This window comes from Leishmania major, chromosome 35 (genome assembly GCF_000002725.2).
Source record: "Leishmania major strain Friedlin complete genome, chromosome 35".
Taxonomy (NCBI): domain Eukaryota; phylum Euglenozoa; class Kinetoplastea; order Trypanosomatida; family Trypanosomatidae; genus Leishmania; species Leishmania major.
In genome coordinates, this window is record NC_007284.2 from 1233991 (window position 1) to 1253207 (window position 19217).

Consider the following 19217-nt stretch of genomic DNA (forward strand, 5'->3'; position numbering starts at 1 on the left):
CGGTGCGCAGTGACGCCGCACGACAGCCCGACACCCTCTCACAAAGGAAAGACAGAGGCAAACCACCCCGGGAGTGTGGCAAGCGATATCGAGAAAGCTCGCTGTTTCTGTGTGTATATGAGAGAGAGAGAGAGAGAGTTGACAACGCTTCAGAAACTGCTCGTAAAGCAGAAGTCGCATTTTTTTTCATCACATAGTTCGCTTGCCGACGTGCTAGAACTCGCATCGCTGTCTTCGTGGACTACGGTTCTCCGGATCTATGCCTCTCGTTGCTGGCATGGCGGGAGACAGGGAGGCAGCTCATGGTGGCTCGGCGTGTAAAGTGGCAAACAACCTTTACCCCCTCAGCGCAGCGGCGAGCGCCGAGTCGTTGAGAAGTTTGGTGTCGAGGGGCAACGGGCCGGAGACCTTTTCAATGAACCGCATTGTTTCTGCTGCGAACGCTACAATGCAGCCTCGCGGTGACGCCGTCATGTAAGCCGCGCGGTACAATACCGGACTGAACAATGAGACGTCCGTGCACGTCAAGTGTCCAGTGCCGCGGTAGTCCTTTATCGTGTACCACGACGTCTTCATCACCTTCAGCTTGGCGTCGACTGCTGACACAAGAGCGCTCTCCTCAGTCGTGCGCGGCTGTGCGTCGACGATGGCCTTGACCTCCTCAAAGAACGCGTGCTGTTCCTTGCTCCGCACCCACTCCTCAGAGAAGATCTGCAGCGTTGGTGTGGTGAAGTGGACCGGTTGCTTCCTGTCCGTGAGCTTGTCGTAGAACATCGTCTTCTGTAGTGGGATCATCCAAGGGTCATAGACGACAGTGCTGGCGATGCTGCTCACCCCGCCCCTTTCACTCGCGGCTTGCGTGTCAGCCAGGGCAGCCGCCAGGCATGTCGCGCCGCCAAACGAATGCCCAAGAAGGTGAATGCGCGGCTCCTTTTCGATGTACTTGTCCACCGTCTCCTTGTCGTACCCGAGCGCGAGCAGTAGCTCGCCGCTGCGGATGCGCTTGATTGTGTTGAGGGTCTCTCGGATGCGAACCTCTAGCTGCGGAGCGCGATCCTCGGAAGTCCAGCCTACCTGGGTGTTCAGCGGAATGCGAATCTCCCTCTCGGCGTCGCGGCAGAAGGCAGCGCTGCCGTCCATGTGCGACAGGGCAAACACGACGGCCCCGCGCACAGCGAGGTCCATCAGCAGTGTGCTGTACAAGTGCGGAAATCCGCCAAGACCGTGGCTGAACACGATCATCGGACGTGGCATGCCATCGCGCTGGAAGAGCGGCGCTGGCTCCGCGTTAGGTCGCATCTTCTTGCGCAGAAGCCAAAGGTCCTTCACCAGTGCGTAGGGGACTTTACTGTAACTAGCTATGCCAACCAGGTAACTGCGCTCGCCAAACGGAATGTACTGAATTCCGCTCCGCGGCGTGCCGCTAGCGGTCGGGTAGACGATGGTGACGGGGGGCTTCATGGCACCGCGCTCACCACACACCTCACGCGTGCCCACGTTGAAGCTTCCCCCAAGCGGGGAAAAGCACTGCAAGGGCTGAACGTAGAAGACGGCGCAAGTCACAAGTGAACCCACACAGGTCATCATGATGCACACCTTCCAATCCACCCCCCACGCCGCCGCAAGGCATGACAGCAGCACCGACGCCCCGGCCGGCAGGTAGTGAATAGACAAGATGTAGTCGAAGATTGGGTGCATTGTGCGCGATGCGTGTGTGCGCCTGTACATAAAAAAATGAATATGTATAGATATAGATATAATGTTCCGTTTCCGCGTTTTTATGCCTAATGTGTAAGTGAGGTAGGGGCGGCGCTATCACAGCTTGCCGCGGCAGAAAGGGCGCGCTGAGGGCTTGCGCGCGTATCTGTGGCTCACCGACAGTGAAAAACAAAAGTGAAGGACAAGGCGTCGCAGCAACCTTCGCACCAAAGCAGGACAACAAAATACATGCAAAAAGAGAAGAGAAGCAAGAAAGTGGGTGGGGACAAAAATACATAAACACCGAGACAAGCGCCACGGTACAGGTGAACCTCGTAAGCGTGCATTATGTGGCAGCAGGCACACGGGAGGAAACTGAGGATTGCACACATAGCGTGACTAGTGAGCTGCATGTCTTCGGTCGCCCCGCAGACTTGGTATGATCGCACGTAAGGTGAAAACGCCGGGTGAAAAAAGTTGCATGAGCAGTGGTACATCACATGAACGCCCGTTTACTCTGTATCTTGTTTTGTTTTGTTATTTATTGCTACTGATCCTGTTTCGCTACGGCTTCATCGGTGTGTGTTTTGGTTCTGCACTACGACGCGCCAGTGTTGTGACGGCGGAGCACAAGAGGAGCGCTGTAGAGGCGCGCACACACAACACACGCGCGCCGCAGGCCTATGTCTCCTTTCTGACGCTCCGCCAAGGCGCGATGCACGGCAAGTATACGGCCTCAGGAAGCAGATGCTGCTTACAGAAATGGAATCCCGACGATGGTGCGCACCTTGTACTTCTTGTACGCCTCCCCAAAGTAGTCTGGTCGTTGCAGTGCAGTTTCCTCGTAGGCGATGCGGGACCGGAAGAAGTACCAGGTTACCACCGTGTGTACCACGGCGGAGACCGGGTTCGCCAGAATCCACTGCGCGCAACACGTGCGCCAAAACCATCCAAAGTAGGCCGGGTGGCGCAGATAGCGGTAGAGGCCATGCGTCACAAGCTGATGACCAGAGTGCCGCTCGTGCTCAATCATGAGGGAAAAGTTGGAGCCGCACTGCAGCATTGACACGACGCGGATGCCGTAGAAAACAAGGACAAGAAGTGTGAAGAACAGCGCCGAGGTGTAGTTCACTCGCAAGAAAAAACCAAGCAGGGCATGACGGGTGGGGTCCAGCTTCCACTTCTCAGGGACGGCGTACGCCTCCACAAAAAATTCCAGCAGCGCCGTTCCACTCGCGGTGAGGTACGGTATCGAGTGAAACACCATGAAGGCATCCGGGTGGGTGTCCCGAGGGCGAGTGAACGCGGCCACAAGAAACTCCAAGACGTGGAAGGCAACATGCACAGCAAGAATATACAGTCCAAGAGCGAACAGGTTGTCGTTGTGCGTGTGCCATCCGTATGCAGTGAAAAGTACGCCTGCCAAGGCCAGCACACCAAGGGCGAAGCCAATTAGGGCCGTTTCCAAGATGAGGTTGCGCTGCAGCTCACGATTGATGCGCCTGATCTCTTCCTTCTCGCCCGCCCCTTGCTCCCGTGCACTCGAATGACTCATTGCCTAAGTGGGCCCTGGGCCTTGAAGTCGATGGGGCTCATTCAGGGAAAAGACCGAGTGGCATACGCGCCCACCACGGCCAAGACAGCGGGTGTATTGCCGTTCGAAGGCAGAAGCCACTTCCACCTTTCGACTAATCGAAAGCTGGATCGAGGTTTTCCAAAACAAGGTGGCGAAGGGATAAAGTTGGCTTGCGCGCAGAGAGAACAAGGTGGAAAGAACACGGCACACACGAAGAGGCCAATAACACCCGAGTAAAGCGTCCAGTCGCCGAAAGGGGTGGGGTGGTGAGAAGTAGTGTCGCAGGAAGTCGACTTTGGCAAGTCGGCGAGCATGGCGCCGCCAAAGTGGTACAGGCGCCCCTCGTTTTCTTGTTGCTCGTGACGAGGACACACGTTCACGGCCGCCGTCACCGCCCTAATCAGCAAGTAGGCAGCGGCAGGTGAGAAACCCACCGAGCACACCGAACATGGTCAGTGATCGCTTCTCGTCTGCTGGATCGTGCGTCGCTTATTGGAGCGAGCGTGTCCCTTGTTCTTTTGCTTTTTTGTCTTCGGCGCGTGCTCATTCGTCGTCTGGACGCACGAGACAACGACACAGATAGCCCGCTCCATGAGATAGCCAACACGGGCAGCAGCACTCGGATAGGAAAGGATGAAACGGGGGGGGGACACAGTGCCATGAAAGAAGCAAAACACACTTGTGATGCGACCCGAAAGACGAAATGACGCTCGCACGCCGCTGTCCACGAGGTCACTCCACTGGGCCGGAAGGAACAAGCGAAGAAACTACAGCAGAAACACAAGAAGACCGCATCCGAGATGTGCAGAGCTAGCGACGCGGGAACAGGAGGCACATCTCCTACAGCACGGAAACAGCAAAGAGGGAGGGAGGGGGAGGGGGACCTACGTACGATAGCGAGCAAGCTGCACCTTGTCTTTTTCTTCTGCAAAAAAAAACGCCGAACAGACACACACACACACACACTACCACCTGCGTGACCGTCCACTTGTACCGATTAGTTGCGCCACTCATCATGATCGTTACCTTTGCTCTCGTGACCAAAGGCCCACTGGCCACGGTAGAACTCTTCCACCAGCTCATCCGAGTAGTCATGCACACCGCAAAAGGGCATGTAGACCGGCAGGCCCTTCTGCCACATCCAACGCGAGAAGCCCGCCTCCTGCAATGCGCGGCGTTCCGGATTGACGAGGAGACCCGTCGTGGCTACCCACATCGGATCGCGTGTGTAGATGTTGCCGGCGTTGAGCGGCGACCACTCGTTGTACTTGATGTTGAAGGGCATGGGAATTCCAAGACGAGAGTTGTGACCCCACTCACCACGCGCCTTCATCTGCGCCGGAGTGTGCGCGGCGCCGCCCTGCATCCACTTCAGCCACATCGGACTGGCCGCGTGTGGAGACTGGCCGCGGAACCAGTGCGGATCAGCCGGCTCGAGTATGCGTACAAAGTACGTACCCTGTGCACGACGGCTCTGCCAGTACTTGTTGCCGTTCTCGTCCTTTCCGACAAAGATCTTCTCATCCTTGCGGCGCCAGGCCTCACCAATATAGTAGTGCTTCCGCAGAGCGCCAAAGAGGCCGAACATGCGAAAGTCATGCACTATCCACCGCCAGCGAGCCCACGTGAAGGAGAGCCGCACGGGGTTGTCGCCCTGACGATGGTGGTGCCGCGGGAAGCTATGCGCATCGTCGTGCGCCTTGGTGTACACAAAGTTCTTCGATCCACACTTCGACGACTTCACGGCCATCTCGCCGTACTTCTTCGCCATGGGGTTGGCGCCATGGGCGCCATAGGTGAAGACGCTGGACATAGCCGGCGGAGGGACGCAACTAGCCGACGGAATGAGTTAGCAACCCCTGTGCAGAGATGAAAACTTAGAGCAGTGCTTTCGGCAAAGTGGCGGCGGGAGAAGAAAAGGAAAGCGACCGGGCAAACACGACGAGGCCACGACGAGAGAAAAAAAAACGAAAGAAGGCTATGATACAAACAAAAGAGAGGGATACAAAGAGAGGCTACCACCCATGCGCATACATGCACATACATACACCCTCTCCCACCTCAAGGGGGTGCGACGGAGAGAAGCAGTGCACGCAAATCGTACACGTAAATAACGGCGACTACTTGAAAAAAACAAAGCCGACACAATGTTCCTACACGGTGAGCAACAGAGAGATAACGAAAGCGAAAGCGAAACGGAGGGGATAGTGCCAGCGGTTCAAGGCTCACGGCTAGACATCGCCTCTTACGTTTATCTGTTCCCTAGTGAAGCGATGGGCGCAAATTCGAAAACGAAAACAAACATGGAAAGAGGTGAGACTGTGTGTGTGTGTGTGTGTGTGTGTGTGTGCGTCTATCTGTGTTTCTCCGGCTGTGTGTAGTGGCTACCTAGCGCGTCTCAGAGATTTGGGACGGGCGGCGCACACAGGCGATCGTGCCTGCACCCTTCCCACACACAACGACTCACACTCGCGCACAAGAGAGAAGAGCAGGTGCAGAGGGCGGGAAGGTATTCTCCCGAACCTAAAGCTCCTTTTACAATGTTCACTACTAGCACTACAACGAAGAGATTTCCTTCCCGTCAGAAGGCGCCTCGCCAATGCGCTTGGCACACGCGCGTGCGAGCAACGAATGTGCGCAACGACACGGGAGGCAAAATGAAAGAAAAGAAAGCACCGAGAAGAGTGTTCGAAGGCCTGTAAGGGTATCCGAGGAGGAGGAAGTGGTAGTGGTGGGCGGGGGGGGTGAGGAGTGGCTCTGGTCGCGAATGACACCTGCAGAAAAAAAATAGGGAAACGCAGAGAATGAAGGGTATGAAGTGCAACACTCTACGAGAGCAGGCCAAGAACCGGGTCGAGGAGGCACGATCTCTGCACCAAGACCGAAGAAACGATAGAGTCGTCCGCACCAGCCCATGTGAAACCGTCAGCAACTTGCAGCTGTAGGGATACATTTGCGGTGAGGTGACCGCCCCGCAGGCGCACGTACTCCTTTCTCTTCCGATGTTTTTTTCAACCAGTCTCCTGTTTTGGGTGAAGAGATAACGATCCGATCCCAAGACGTGCACGGATGCTGGGCTTTAGTGCGTGTGATAAAGTGTTGGAAGCGCATCGTCCACGCACCAGCTCATATTTTCGTTTTTTTGTTGTTGTCGTCGTCGCTGCTGTTAGTCGAGTTTAGGGGGGAGAGGGTAGTAGTACACGTGGCTTGGCGGGTCGTCCTTGTTCTCTCCACCTGGCAAATGATGTACATGGACGGGCGAAGAAAACACAAAGGGACGACAATAACTGGCGCTCGATCACAAGTTGCCAACATATGGCAGCCCCATCAAGGGAAGCGACACCGCCAGAGGGGGGCTGCAGCCGAACAAAGAAAGGGAGCAGCGGCACACCACGCTTCAGTGCGTGTCACGCTCACGCTTGCGCTCGCGAAGAAGCTGCCTCATCCTCTCTCGCTCCTCCGTCGCCGGCACCACCTCATCCATGATGAGCGGCTCCTTGCAGCCAGGACAGACCACGCCGCCGTCATCCTCGTCGTCCAGGCTCCGTGTCTCGTCCAATGCCTCCTCGGCCATCTTGGTAAAGCAGCTCTGGCACATGAGGCGACCACAGCACGGCAGCCTCATCGCCTCGCGGGCGACGCCGTTGTGCACGACGCAGCTCAGCGCCGCATCCGTGGGCTTTGTTGACGGCGATGCTTCCGCAGTGGTGGCCGAAGCACTGTTTACCTTCGAAGGCTCCGTAGCATTCTCTGGACTGAATGCCATCTCATGCAGCTCGTCGTCGCGCCCAGTGTCGCCGGAGACGTCGCCGCCGATGCCGGCGACCGAAATCGCGGTGAACACCGAGGGGTCTACGCGGCGCTTCACGAGGCGGTGGTCGCGCGTGATGAACTTGGGTGCTGGGTCGTCCATAGTGCACTCCACCAGCATGCTCTCAGGAATCCCCACCGGAAACGAAAGCACCTTCATCGCCTTGCCACCTTTTGCCGACGGGCAGTGCTGAATGAGGTGGCCGCCCTTGCCGCAGTTGTGGCAGATGTACCCCTTTGGCGGAGGTCGAAAGTTCTCCTCCATGTTGGCGCGCATCGCGTCACCGCGGCCCCGACCACCGCCAAAGAAGAGGTCGCTCCCGCTGCTCCCCCCGCTTCCGCCCATGCCGCCACGACCACCGCCCATGCCCCCACGCCCACCGCGCCCGCCTCGACGAAAGCGACTACTCACTTCGTCAATGCCGGTTTCGAGGGCAGCCTCCGCCTGCAGCTGCGCGAGTCGCTCTTCTTCCGTCAGCGCGTGCCCGTCACCGAAACCGGGTGGGCCGCCAAATCCAGAGGAGCTAGGGATGCTGTCTAGAGAGGAAGGCAGCGACGCAAACCTGGGACGTGTCAGGAACAGCGGCTTGCCACTGTGCGTCTGCCGTACCACGTCCACCACCGCGTACGCCGGCAGATCCTCTTCAGGGTGCAACAGCGCCGTGCTGCCTGCGAGAAACACGTTGATCTCTTCCGGCGGCGCGCGCAGCTTTGCGGCAATCGCCTGCTGCGCATCACGGCACGACATGACGCTGCCCTCCATGTCGATGGTGCCGACATGGTTGCTGGACTTGAGTCGAAATGTAATAGAAGCGACCATTATGACGTCTATATGTGGTACCCTGTGGTGGTGAGGCGGTACAGCGATGGTGGGGAGAGCCACAGACAGCGACAACTAAGAAGGAGCAGCAAGGAAGGGGAGAAGGTGCAACGTCACTCGCTAGGGCAGCGTATGAAAAGGAAAGGCAGCGGGAGGGGTGGCAGGCCCCGCACCCTTGAATAGATGTGGTGAAAAATACACAGGCGAGGCTGTGCGTGGGGTTCGCCAAGAGGGAAAAAGGGAAGAAAGACGCGCCCGGCACGTGTGCGAATGGCCGCCACGCCCAAACCAGCACGTCTATCAACGGGTTGCAATTTGTGGTGTACAGGCGAGAGGGCAGATTATACTGTGTGTGTGTTTCGTTGGGTTGATGCAGCGCCGTCTACGAAGGAGCACGTTCGTTCTTTTTTTTTGGGGAGGGGGGGGTTGACTTTTGTTGTACTTCGCGTCACCGTCGATGTGCTCGTCAGCTCTCTTTGCATTGCGGAGCGCGAGTGCGGATGAAGAAGTGGGGTGCGGTGGTACTGAGAAAGAGACAGTGGGAGGAGGGGGGTAGTTGGAGAGTGCCGGCTGAGAAGAGGGGTAAGAGAGGAGGGGCCACAACTCAACGAAATGCTACAGGGGAACGGCAACCAGAGCCGTGCACGTGCCTGCTCGTATGGTACAATATGGTGGGAGTGAGCAACGGTCTACGAGGGACAAACGCGACACCCACACCTGTAAGAGGCGCGGTGCCGCACGAGCGGGCCGTTGCCGACATGGTGGCCATGGCAGCGCGCGAGGTTTGCCGGCCGTTACATGGCGTCAGTAATCCTTACCTCACAGGATGGCGTCAGCTGCAGCCTCTTTGTTCAGAGGCAAGTTGTGCATCATGTCATCCGTCGTCTGTTTCTCGCCGACATCACAGCACAGCGAAGGAAAGCGGTTCCTTTCATTCCTACAACGTTCCTCTGCCCGCTCGGCAAGTCGGCTCGCGCGCAGTCAATCTTTCAACCTCTATCTTACTCGGTTAAAGCTCAGTCACGTCGCTTCGAGGGCCACCAGATGCGCAACCCAGCCATCCGGCTGCTGCTCCTCTGACATCTCCATGCTTCCGACAGAGTAGCGCCGGCTTCCAATGCTGTGGTGCGGGGGCGTCTGCTCCTTCAGAAAGGGGGAATGGGGCGCAGAAGGCAGAGGTGGCTGGGGGGGGGGGCTCGGCTCGAACCTCTTGACCGACCACCTGTGCAGTGGCGCAGGATGTGCTCTCGTTAATCATGTGGGTTCCTGCAGCTCCGAGCACGACGCGGCCATGCGACGCCTCGACAGCACCTCGCTGTAGACTCCCAGGCGCTGACGCGACTGTCTTGGGGATCGTGTACGCAGCTTCGACATCAGCGGTTATGTGTGCTTGAGAACAGCGAGCCGCCTCGCCGGTCCGATTATGGAACGCGCGGTAGGAAGTTCCCAGAGGATCGTCAACACGACGGCTCGCCGTTCCACACGCCGACAGTGACGAGATGAAGAGGAACACTTCCTCTCAGTGACGCGGGGGCTTTGCAGATTCAGGCATGTTGCCTTGTGACCGCTACCCAGCACTGAAAGCGTCTGTGTACGGTGTTCACAACTTTGCCAGTGAAACGTGGCCGAAGGTCTATGCTGGCGTGCTCGGCCTTTGCGCCGTGTCAGCGGCTAATAAAAGCGGCAGCATCAGCCGGCAACGCTGCACCCAGCCGTGTAGACAGCGACGACACACACACACGCACACGCACACACACACGCTAAGATGTGCTAGAAAGCGTTGCGAGCACAGCATCAAAAAAAAAGGAACGAAAACACACCACGTACACGCACGGTGTAGAAAGACAGCCTCAGTCAAAGAGAGGGCACCGCACTTTCTCCATGCAAGCAGCAGTAGCTTTAGGGCATGTGTGTGCGTGTGTGTGTGTGTGTTTGCTTGTCTGTGTGCATGCGCATGTGAACATGGATGTCAAGGTCAGCAAAGGGCAGATAATGTAACAGGCAGAGGAATGGCGAGTGCGAATACACAGCGAATGGACAGCTCCGCGGCGCCACGCGTTGCAAGCAAAAAGCTGCCTTCTCACAAGGCGAGACTGGCTCAAGAGGCAGACTCTTGGAGAGCCAGAAAGAAAACGAAAAAAAGTGCAGACCGCCCGTGGGCAGAACGTTTCACAGAAACCAGCAACACACCACATGCATCAAGAGGCGCCACAGCCTCTCTCGCTCGACTGAGCAGAGAGAAAGCCTTTAGGGATATCCACTGCCTGGGACACAGCACAAGCTCTTCGCCTTTCCTCTCGTGTTTTCGCGCTGTTTTTCGCCCTTTCTTGCCGCACTTGTAAGAGACGGAGCCCTCGCCACCGCTGCTCTTACCGTCCAACGGCGACTAGCCATTCAAGATGGCTACACAGCCACAGACGCGCGCCACGTACACATATGCATGCCACTCTTCAAAAGATTTGAAGTTGTCCTTTTCTTCAACGAGTCACTCTACAATGAGCACTTCACTGAATATACACAACACAGTCACTCTCTCCCTATCTCTGCGGCGCCGCGGCTATGTCGAGGGCATCGGTACATTCAAACGCCGTCTGGCATCTTGCAGATTATTGCCACTCCACTGCGCGCAGCGCAGGCTCCGTCCAGGATTCCACTCATGATCGCCGCAGCGCGGCAAAGGAAGAACATCTGTCGGCGCGAGCTTGTCTCTGTTGCGTTGTCGACACAATGCCGAGTGGGCTGCTCTAAAAGTGATCATGACCGCACGTCTCTTCGGCACCGCGCCAGTCCAGTCCTGTCCGCCGACGCCGAGAGTCCGACAGCCGTACCCGAGGGTTGGCTGCAGGCTTTCGACTTCCCCCTCAACGAATGTGGACACTAGACCCTTGGATATCCCACACTGAGGTGGTCGGCGTCATCCAGGGCGGCAATGCACACAAGGATAGCGCAGAAAAAGCAAAAAAACGAACACGCGCACGCGTAGTGGTGCAGAAGCTCGGCCGGTGCTGGTGCCAAAAGAAGTAAAGTGAAGCAATAATAGCGGCGAAGAGCACACGACTGCCTCAACGCGCATCTCTCCCTCCTTCCACACGAGGAGACAAGGCGCGCGCCTCGTGCTCCACGTCGATCATCCACGAACACAATTGAAGCCTTTCTGTGCACAGGCGCCCGCGAGAACGTCACGCAGTGGAGAAAGCCCAACAGCCCCTATGTGATATGTGATCTGTGCGGAGCGGGAGAACGCCTACACAGGCCACACCTCAGTGCGCCAAGAACCGGTTCTCCTTACCCCTCCTCCCCCCCCGTGCGCAAGGGAGCCCTGCAGTGATCAGCTCCGGATTCAGCTACTGCTGAATCTCAAGGCACACGGTGGCTGTCTCCACATCGACCTCGTCCACAGTGTCATCGCCGTCATCGATAGAAACCGTCGCGGACAGGTCACAGAACTGGAAGCGGTTCTGCCAAAACGGAGCCGGTAGCGTGCCGCCTGCCTCACTTGCCTTTTGCTGCTCAATCACCTTCATGAGCGACGCATTCGTGTTTGCGTGGCTCGAGCGGCCGTTCCACAGCATACCCTTGCCGACACCGAGCCCGTCCACCTCGTACGCGTAGTCGGCACCTTCGGGGAGGGTCTTGTTCAGCACAGCCTCGAGCGCCGCCGCAAACGCCTTCACCGTGGTCGCCGGCGTGACAGGGATGCGAATCATGTCGTACTTGGTGAACCCCTCCGGCACGCGGATGATCTTCTTCTTGTACGTGTAGTCCTGCTCCGGGATGTAGGTGGCCACCACTTTCGTGAAGTTCTTGATGGGCAGATCGCGCTCAAAAAGAACGTAGTTGTTCGTGCCCACGTCCAGCATACCATTGCGCAGCACCGATATGTCCTTATTCTGCAAGACCTTGAAGAGCTCGATAAGCCCCAGGCCCGTCACGGCAGACGTTGTTGTCGCGATGGCAGGAATGATCTTTCCGGCGACAAGCTTCACTTTCAGCCGATCCTGCGTCGGGATTCCGTAATTCTCAGCGCGGAGGTTGCTCGCCGCAGCGACAAAGTCGATTTGGAAGTTATCATCGTCGTCTTTCTCGAACTCCAGCGCGGCCGCCTTGCTACCCTTGCATTTGGATGCCAGAGCGGCAACATCCGCCAGTAGCCCTTGCAGCTCGGCCTCGGACTCCTCCATGGAAACTTGCTTGCCCTCCTGCGCATCGGCTGCCAAGTCGTCGTCGAGGTTGTCGACAGAGCCAGCCACGTACGCCGGCGTCGGCAGCTTGTTCACCTCTGCCTGAATCCACGCGTCCGTACGGTACTCCTGCATCCAGCGGTTCTTCTCATCGTTGAAGCGCGCCTCATGCTTGGGCGGGTGCACCCCGAACATGCAGGCGTACAGGTTGATCGCCGCTACCAGGAAGTTCTTGGCGTCTGGATTCGTCGCGATGTCCGCGGCCGTCACCTGGAGCGCTGTTGGATACTTGCGATGACCCGACCAGAAATCCTCGCCGTTTTTCTTTTTGGCGCCGCGCGGGAAGGCCGCCTGAAGATCGAGAATGCGGTCGCGGAACATCTTGAAGAGCTGCTCCCAGCCAAGCGCGACACACCTGTCCATCGTCGGCCCATCGGCAAGAATTGTCAGCGTCCGCTTCAGCAGCTTGAGCGGGCCCACGTTCTTGTCGATGAGGCTACGCCGCTCGCCAGCGCTTGAGCCACTAGAAACCTCGTGGTGGATGCGCTGGGTGAAGGCGGCAGGGTCTTCGATGATCTGCTGCGCCGCCTGCATTGGGGACACGAACAGATCGTCGAACTGCGCGCGGGCCCACTCAATGCAGTGGTCGTAGATGTACGGAAAGTTGCGCAGGGTGCACATGGGAATGCCGCCCGTCTGATCTGCCGCGCCGCCGTCGGCGTACGACGACGTCCTGCCGGGAACGATAATGTCAACGTTGCCGCCGGTGCCCATTGTGCCTGCCTCTACAAGCACCTTCTGAAAGCGGACGCATTGCTGGTCGACATAGAGGCGGGCCTCTATGTTATCCAGCGCGTTGACGACGACGTTCAGTGACTGCCAGAAAGTGTCAGGGTAGAGGTGCTCGGTCGTCGTGCCGATGAAGTCTTGGCGAGCGTCCACGTTTGCATCGGGGTTCATCTGCCGCATGCGGGCCGTCGCAGCCGCCGACTTGGACTGCCCGACGTTCTCCTCGCGAAAGAGAAACTGCCGGCTGAGATTTGACACCTCGATGCGGTCGTTGTCGGTCACGACGAGGGAGCCGCCGGTGCCGCAGGTGATGCCGCAGAGCGCGAAGTTCTTGACGTTCTCGCAGCCGAGTGCCCCACACCCAACCATGAAGAGGCGCAGGTTCTGCAGCAGCTGCTGGAAGCCTTTGCCAAAGATTGAGATGATGTGATCGTAGCGCGAGTTCATCGGGCGGAACTCTTCACTGCTGTAGTCAGCCCGTTCGGGCCGCACGGCTGCGCAGGAGAGGTGGAACCACTGGTGGATCGGCGAGTACTTACCGGTGATCTTCACAATCTCCTGCGCTACAACGGCACCAAAGAAGGAGGCGAGGGGTTGCAGCTCAGCACGGGCGACGAGAGCTTCCGCCATCACCGCCTTTTCATCCAGGCTTTCGAGGACCAACGGCGCCGGCGGTGGCGGCGGCGGCACCTTGTACGGGAACTCCGCATTGCTGGGCTTGCCAGTGGTGCGCTGCTCCGGCGGCGCCGGCATCGCCTTATTCTCCTCCAGCACCTTCTTGGCCAGCTCAACCACCGCAGTGGCCTGTGCTGCGTTGTGCAGCTCAGGCAGCTTTCCCGCGTGCGCGTCGGCGTAACGCAGCAGCGCATGCAGCGTCACATGGGTCAGTGACTCCTCGGAGTTGTCCATCATTGGGCTCACTGAAACGAAAGGGCCTGGCGCCGCCAGCGCCTCACTGAGGGGCCGAAAGGGGAGCACCTTCACCTCCTTCAACTCGTGAAGAAAGCCGCCTGTCTCATACGGGCTGTACCCCTGCGTCTCGAACGCCGGGTACACACGCACCGTATCGCGCGGGTCGGAGGGGCAGATGACGCCGTCATACACCTGACCATTCGCGGAGGTGCCGTCCGGTTTCAGGAGCCCCTGTACCTCGCTCAGCTTGATTTGCGTATAGTCGCGCAAGGCCCCGGGCGTCTGCCCCTCTGGTGTCTCGTAGCGGATGCGCGTGTACATCTCGCCCGTCTTGTCACGCAGCGTCACGACTTCCGTGATCAGCTTCTGTAGCATGGGTCGTCCGTCGGCGTCCTTGACGACGAAGGAAGGGCCGTGGTCCGTGAACACGGACCCCATCGTGCCCGTTTGAAGTGCCAGCACGAATGAGATGGCCGGCGTGTGATTGTGGCAGAAAGCGTTCCATTCGCTCAGCGTCGTTAGGCGGAGATCCGGCGCGGCGGTCGTGAAGATGAGGGCGACGTTGTCCGCGACGGTGGCCGTCGTCAGCTCTGCAAGCACCCCAACGCGCGTGTTCGGGTTCAGCTCAGAAATATAGGCGGCAGACAGCTCCGCCATCGTCTTGCCGGATGCCATGGACTGCGGCGTGACGGCAAAATTCACGCCCATGTCCTGAACCGTCGGCTTGCGAGGGTCATAGAAGCGGATGGTGTGAATGCCAGCGAGTGCCAGGTTCTTCGCGATCTCGATCCCAACGCCACCGCAGCCCACAATAATAACCTTGAAGGCGATCAGCTTTGCCATGGTCTCGAGGCCGTACGTGCCGATGGTCCGGCTTTGCTTGTCCAGATACCTCTGGTCAATCAACGCCTTGCGCTCCGCCTCCATTTTGCTGTGCGCTGTGTTTTGGGTGGTTTGAAACTATGTGCTCGTGTACGCTGGCAGGAATGAATAGGTGATGTGTGTGCTTGACGCACGCGTGACACGGGCGAGAGACAAGACGAAAATGTGGGAGGCAACGTGCGACGCTCGTGTCACATAAACAGCACCTACGCTCTGCGCGCGTCTTTCTTCTCCAGCGGTGTCGCTGACGCCCCGTGACTTGACGACCAGCCCCAACGAGCGAGAAGACGACGTAGAGAGGGTCTGACAGGCGGGCACGGGATGCAAACGAAAACTGGAGTAGAACGCCGGCGAGAAAAGGCGTAGAAGCACCCAGCACACCGTGCGACGTGAGAGCGCAGTGGAGTGTGCCGAAATAGGAACAGCTCAGCGAACGTTGTGCGGGCTCTGGAGAGAAACCTGGCGTGAAGAAGACACGTAGAGAGAAGGAAAATGCGCGGTATCCGTGCACAGGTTGAGCTGGAGGATCGTCGTGTAGAGTGGACAGGTGGCGGTAGGATCACAGGCTAGCACGGTAGCTCCGTTTTCTTCGTTCGTCCGGCGGGGAATAAGCTGGCGACTACGAAACCAGAACAGCCAAGGCAAGCGCGGGCCACTTGTCTGTAAGCAAGTTGACACCGACGCTGGGCGTAACAGCTAGTATGTCTGTATGCTCGGGGAAGGGGGGGGGTTGACAGTTGTACGTGCGCGTATTTAGTACGTGCGGTGCAAAGGGTGGAGAGGAACAAGACTCAACAAAAGAGACAAGAAAAGGCTGCACAGTGACATACTCGACAAGATGCACAGCAATCAAACAGAGCCGAAAAAAGAAGGAGGCAGATAAAGATACAGATATCCGGAGACGATGGAAGAAGGTCATCACCCTAGGAGCAGCATCGTGTCTGCATAGAAACTGGTTGTGTTGCGTGTGTGCTCCGCAGGAGGCAGCTAATCCGCAGTGAGGTTTCACCTGGAAAAGCAAAACACGTGCTCTGCCCTTTCCTCTGGAAATTTCAGACCTCGTTGTAGACGACAACAAGCAGCTGCTTGGAAAGATCCCTCATGATCAACGGAGTGGTGCTGTGTTATCGAGTGGGAGAACGAGGCCGGGCGCCAGTGGGGTGCATGCGCCTGCTTGCCTCTTGTCGCGCGCATGCTGGACGCGCCCTCCGTTTTCGTTTCAGGATGCATGTGCTTGTGCGTGGGTCTTTCGCTTGCTTCTTTCGTTCTGGTTTTCGTTCGCGCTCTTTTCGCGCCGTTGCACTCGCAAGATGGAACCCATCCACCCATGCCCCACTCCTTCTTCGCCGTCTCCACGGCAGACGTCTGCGTTGTCTGGCTCCCGAGTTTTCGTTTCTGTGTGTTACACACGCGCACCTCCGTTGGGCGAAGGGCGAAGGGCGGAGGGAGCCTCACGTGCAGTGGCGCACTTTTCCGCAGGCCATCAGCAGCACACTGTAATCACACCCCACAATCCCCACTGTCTTCTACACAACATGGAAGAGAGAAGAACGGCGATGTGCGAGATATTTTTTCACCGCCTCTCACACAACGTAGCATCGCTACACGGAAAAGTGCCCGCGGTGAGAACGCATCATAGACCGACGCTAAGGCCGCCTTGCAGCAACCCGTGAGTGGCGTGGGGGCAGTGGTGTGTACACCTTGTTCCAAAAAAAAAAAACGTAGGCGCCGCGTGGACCGACACGGACAATGACGGAGAGCCACCACCTGCAGAGAAGCGCTGTGGCCGGAACCGCTCCTTCACTTCGTCCTCCCCCCAGCACACACACATACACACACACAGTGATCTACTTCTTGGCCGATGTTGGAGACCCAGGGGGGAGCTGTATCTTAAAATGCCGCTTGCACGAAGCCACAGGCGTTGACGTCGTCGGGTTCGTAAAGTAGAAAATGTTCTGCACCATCGTCTTGTCACCGTCCTGGAACTGGTACCAGACGCGCTCGATTCCCTCTTGCACCTCCGTCTCCACATACAGCTCGCGCCCTCCTGACAAGACGCACGAGCGCGACTTCACCCGGTCGCGCGAGACACTCTCCCACGTCCACTCCGTCCCGTCGAGCGCGATGACGAAGTGCCGTCGCTCCAGCATGGTCACCTCGTCAATCACGATCTTGTTTTCGCAGTTCACGTGCACAACCCAGGTGGGCACCGTCTTGCTGTTCACGCTGCGCAGCAACACGTTGACGCCCTGCTCTAGGAGGACGGCGTTCATGCTGCCCTCCGTCTTCTCCGGGTCCATGACCCAGGTGCCGGCCATGAGCGCCTTGATCTGTGACACCTCGAGCATCGAGGGCGGTTGCAGCAGTAGACAGCGCGCCGGCAGCGAGAAGACGCAGCTGTCGGCCACGTCGGAGTTGAACAGGCACGACACCGGCACCGCGATATCCAAGGCCTGGGCCCGCTTCTGGATCCAGGCGGCGCACTTCGCGTGAGCCACATCACAGAGCTCCTGCATGATAAAAGCGCGAAGGGTCAGGGTCCGGTAGTTGATCGCGCTCGCGCCGTAAAAAGTCATCCATCGGTTGTAGCACCACTGCAACGCCTTCTTCACCTCCTCCACCTCCTGAGGGTGATGATAGATGTAGCCGTACGTGCCCAAGAGCGCCGCCAGCACCATCTGTTGAGAGAGCGTCAAGTGGAACTGCTGCATCTTGAGGGCCACCTTCAGTCCAGCGAGCGCGACCAAGCCGGGTCCTTCAGCGATCGCCTCCCACGACCCCGCTGCCGCCACCTCTGCCCGTTTCATCGCGGCAGAGCCCAAGCCATGCAGCATGCCGAACACATCGTTTTCCATGCGTAGCTTGCCGCGTCCGCGGCTCGTCACGAAGCCGTCCCCCCTCACCTCCGTAACGCTGCCGTCGGCCATGATCAGCTTGCCTGTCACAGTCACGGTACCCTCCCACTCGCTGGGCTGGGCAAGGCACGTGATCATCTCCTGATTCGGCAGCGTTGCCGCTAGATGTAACTCGACCCGACAGCCGTCGCTCGCCGGGCACTCGACACGCCACCGCGTCGGGTACACGACTCCCGTTTCGCTGCTCATATACGACTCGTCCGTCTCGTCGCTCATGATGACGCCGCTGTTGTGCTGGAAAGCCTCCTTGCTCGCCGCGGAATGCACGGTGGCGTCGCACCTCTTGACGGCACCAGTCTCCGCTGACATAACACGAGTAATGCTGAAACACTGCGCCATCTTGTCGTATAGGCGAATGAGGCAGTGGTCGTGTACCATGTGGTCCGTCTCCTCAGCAAGACGGCAGCGGCGGAGGTCCTGCATGAAGCGCGCCTCTTCCACGCTGCGAGGCACCACACCACCGAAGCTGTGCTCCATCCACATACTGCCACGATTTATCTCCAAGTCACGCGCCAGCTCGAGATTGTCGGAGGCGCGTGTCACCCGCAGCGAGCCGCCGAGCAGTCGAGTGTGGTGAAGACAGTAGGAAAACTCGTCGTCTTCCCAGTTGCCAGTGGAGACGATGCCACGCGTGCCACCGAGAGCTGGTGGAATACTGCGAGGCATGAACGTCAGATCCACAACGGCGCGCACCTCCTTCGACAAGTCGCTCTCCTCGTGCTCGCTGCTGACCCCCTCGAGGTGGAGGGTGTATCTCGGGACCAGCAGTTGATGCACACGGTTCGCGGCGGACGCGGCTGCTTTCAGTGTGTTCTTGCCGAATTGGACGTCGAGCTCCGTCAAACGTGTCGAAGCAGCCTCGTCCAGCAGCTGATCTGGCAACACCAGGCGCTCGTTATTGAACTGCTCCAGCATCGCCTGAAGCATCGCAGGCTGATTTTGTATCGTCTTTTTGGCAACCATCATCGAGAAGAGCGCTGGTGCACGGTCATCCGCAGCGCAGAAGCGGTAGTACTTTTTCTTCTCGTGGTCCGTGATGGACCAGTTCACCACGCACGCGTGTGTCAGCAGAGAGTCTTCCTTTGGCGGGTCAACATCACTGACGACGGCTACGGAGTGGAAGGTGACGCAGAGAGCAAAGCGATTGTGCGCACCGAAGCGACTGCGCAACGTCCAACGCTCCGTTTGGCAATGCTCGTGCGCTCGGTCGTGGTCGAGCAGCATCGACCACAGAGCGCTTGCCGACACCGACGGGCCTTTCCCGTCGTCATCAGCGACGCTCAATTGCGGCCACGAGTTCCGCAGACGCTCCTTCAACGATTTCTCCTCCACGGACTCATCCTCGAAACGCTGCCGCTGCACAGGCGGCTCAACAGCAGTCTCGGCAGCCGGAAAGTGCATTGTACTTTCGCTGGTGCGCCAAGATCGTGCGCCAGCAACTAGTGCCCACTCACCTGTCGTAGCTGAAGTCGTACCCTTCTTTAACGCCCAAACACACAACTAACAGTGCCCTCGTATTCCATGCCCACAAGAGGGATCAAGAAGGCTCTGCGCCAGTCTCTGAGAAGTTCCAAGATCGCAGGACACACGCCGGCACGCCCCCTCTCGTCGTTTCAGCGCGTGCGTCTTCTTTT

At 58.3% G+C, this 19217-nt stretch overlaps 6 protein-coding genes across 6 annotated transcripts; all 6 read right to left on the bottom strand.

Annotated features, from left to right (window-relative positions):
- Positions 1 to 336: 336 nt before the first annotated feature.
- LMJF_35_3020 (putative phospholipase A1) lies at positions 337 to 1698 on the bottom strand (the record flags this gene model as incomplete). Its single annotated transcript, XM_003722648.1, has 1 exon — positions 337 to 1698. The coding sequence occupies one exon, from the start codon at positions 1696 to 1698 to the stop codon at positions 337 to 339; it is 1362 nt and encodes a 453-aa protein (XP_003722696.1).
- A 754-nt stretch (positions 1699 to 2452) lies between these two features.
- Positions 2453 to 3253, bottom strand: LMJF_35_3030 (putative prenyl protein specific carboxyl methyltransferase; the record flags this gene model as incomplete). Its single annotated transcript, XM_003722649.1, has 1 exon — positions 2453 to 3253. The coding sequence occupies one exon, from the start codon at positions 3251 to 3253 to the stop codon at positions 2453 to 2455; it is 801 nt and encodes a 266-aa protein (XP_003722697.1).
- A 1018-nt stretch (positions 3254 to 4271) lies between these two features.
- Positions 4272 to 5087, bottom strand: LMJF_35_3040 (conserved hypothetical protein; the record flags this gene model as incomplete). Its single annotated transcript, XM_003722650.1, has 1 exon — positions 4272 to 5087. One exon carries the CDS (start codon positions 5085 to 5087, stop codon positions 4272 to 4274), a length of 816 nt encoding a protein of 271 aa, XP_003722698.1.
- A 1584-nt stretch (positions 5088 to 6671) lies between these two features.
- LMJF_35_3050 (conserved hypothetical protein) lies at positions 6672 to 7904 on the bottom strand (the record flags this gene model as incomplete). Its single annotated transcript, XM_003722651.1, has 1 exon — positions 6672 to 7904. The coding sequence occupies one exon, from the start codon at positions 7902 to 7904 to the stop codon at positions 6672 to 6674; it is 1233 nt and encodes a 410-aa protein (XP_003722699.1).
- Positions 7905 to 11248: 3344 nt separating this feature from the next.
- LMJF_35_3060 (putative ubiquitin-activating enzyme e1) lies at positions 11249 to 14713 on the bottom strand (the record flags this gene model as incomplete). Its single annotated transcript, XM_003722652.1, has 1 exon — positions 11249 to 14713. One exon carries the CDS (start codon positions 14711 to 14713, stop codon positions 11249 to 11251), a length of 3465 nt encoding a protein of 1154 aa, XP_003722700.1.
- Positions 14714 to 16515: 1802 nt separating this feature from the next.
- Positions 16516 to 18984, bottom strand: LMJF_35_3070 (conserved hypothetical protein; the record flags this gene model as incomplete). Its single annotated transcript, XM_003722653.1, has 1 exon — positions 16516 to 18984. One exon carries the CDS (start codon positions 18982 to 18984, stop codon positions 16516 to 16518), a length of 2469 nt encoding a protein of 822 aa, XP_003722701.1.
- Positions 18985 to 19217: the final 233 nt, after the last annotated feature.